General features: G+C 66.9%; 1 protein-coding gene across 1 annotated transcript in view; it reads right to left on the reverse strand.

Moving 5' to 3' along the window:
• The window catches only part of SHC2 (SHC adaptor protein 2), a 6,036-nt gene that overhangs the window by 1,639 nt on the left and 3,000 nt on the right, over nt 1-1,397 (reverse strand). Inside the window, exons 2-7 of the mRNA XM_035892320.1 lie at nt 1,352-1,397; nt 1,039-1,158; nt 865-918; nt 590-641; nt 290-416; nt 11-179 (exon numbers count right to left, since the gene is read on the reverse strand). The exon at nt 1,352-1,397 is cut by the window's right edge and continues 14 nt beyond it. Of these exons, the coding sequence (XP_035748213.1) occupies nt 11-179; nt 290-416; nt 590-641; nt 865-918; nt 1,039-1,158; nt 1,352-1,397 (568 nt within the window). The remainder of the gene's footprint in view (nt 1-10; nt 180-289; nt 417-589; nt 642-864; nt 919-1,038; nt 1,159-1,351) is intronic.

A 1,397-nucleotide genomic window follows, 5' to 3' on the forward strand; every position in this document is an offset into this window, starting at 1 on the left:
AGGGGCTCACCGGGCTGGGGGGGCCGGAGCTGGAGGGCTGAGTGCGGATGTGGCTGTGCCGGAGCCGGGAGTCGATCAGCCCCCCTGGGGGCGGCTCCTTCCCCGGGATGCTGTTGTAGTAATCATGCTCGGCTGCCTCCTCATCCTCGCCCCAGGCTGACTCCTCCGCACCCAGCACCCTGCAGCAGGGATGGATGAGCTGGGGACACCCTGCCCGGCTCAGAGCCCTCCCCATGCCCAGCATGGGGGCTCCCAGAGCGACCCCCAGTCAGGGGACGTGCCCCCCTACCTGTCTGGGGGTGCCACCACCTTGGGGGGGCTGTGCAGGTACTGCTTGAAGCGCAGCTCGAAGGCCTGTCCCACCGTGCTGATGACGCTCTGTGCCAGCCCGTCGCAGCACTCCAGGATGTGGCAGGCTGCAGACAGACGGACGGACTGCTCGAGCGTTTCCCCCGCGCTCTCATCACCCCTCTGGGAGCACCCTGAGCTGCCCCTTGTGCCCCCCATGAGGGATCCCCTCCTCCAGCCTTCATCCCCCAGTGCATCCCTCCTCTTCCGCAGGGTTCCCGGGTGCCGGGGCCAGCGTCACCTCTCTGGTTGATGGGGTCCTTGGCGACGTAGGCAACGTAGTCTGTGGTGTCCTGGGGGCAGAAGGAGAGCTCAGGGCCCACATCCTGCTGCTCTGCAGGGAGCAGGGCTGGGGCCGTCGGGGCGAGAGGATGGGCTTGGCCCCAGACCCACGTCCTTTCCCGGGACCAGGCTGCCCTGCCGTTCAGCTCAGCCACAGGATGGGCAGCCCCTGTCCCCGTCCCCGCTCCCCCAAGGGACTGCAGCTGGGGGAGGGCTGGGGTGCGTGTGCCTCACCGTATCCCCACCGGAGGCGAAGGAGATGGATTGCATGTGGTGGTTGGCGATGATCTGCAGGGGGGACAAGGGCCCGTAGGGGAGTTAGCGTGGGGGCCGCCAGCCCCCCCAGTTCGTGATGGGAGGCAGAGGGATGGGAGGTGGCAGGGCCACATCCCCAGGGATGGCTCTTACCTGGCGCGTGGTGGGGATCATGAGGTTCAGCCCATCAACGGAGATGTTGACAGCGATGCTCATGCCAGCAAAGCGGAGGTTGCTCTTGCCCAGGATGGAGAAGAGGGCTTTGTTGGGAGCCTGATGGGGGGAGAGGAGCATGGGGATGATGCAGCCCCCCAGGACCAGGTTTCCTGGGGTGAAGGAGGCAAAGAGGGGTGCCCTGAGAGACCCCAGGCTCTGCCCTGAGAACTGGGTAGGTACCCCCAGCGCCCTGTCCCACAGCCCCGGCTCACCGGGAGCCCAGGGAGGGACGGGCTGGGTGGAAACTCACCTTCTTCTTCCAGATGCCCTTCACACCTGGCACCGCCTCATACAGT

The sequence above is a fragment of the Egretta garzetta genome, unplaced genomic scaffold, assembly GCF_000687185.1.
Source record: "Egretta garzetta isolate BGI_Z169 unplaced genomic scaffold, ASM68718v1 scaffold4, whole genome shotgun sequence".
Classification (NCBI taxonomy): domain Eukaryota; kingdom Metazoa; phylum Chordata; class Aves; order Pelecaniformes; family Ardeidae; genus Egretta; species Egretta garzetta.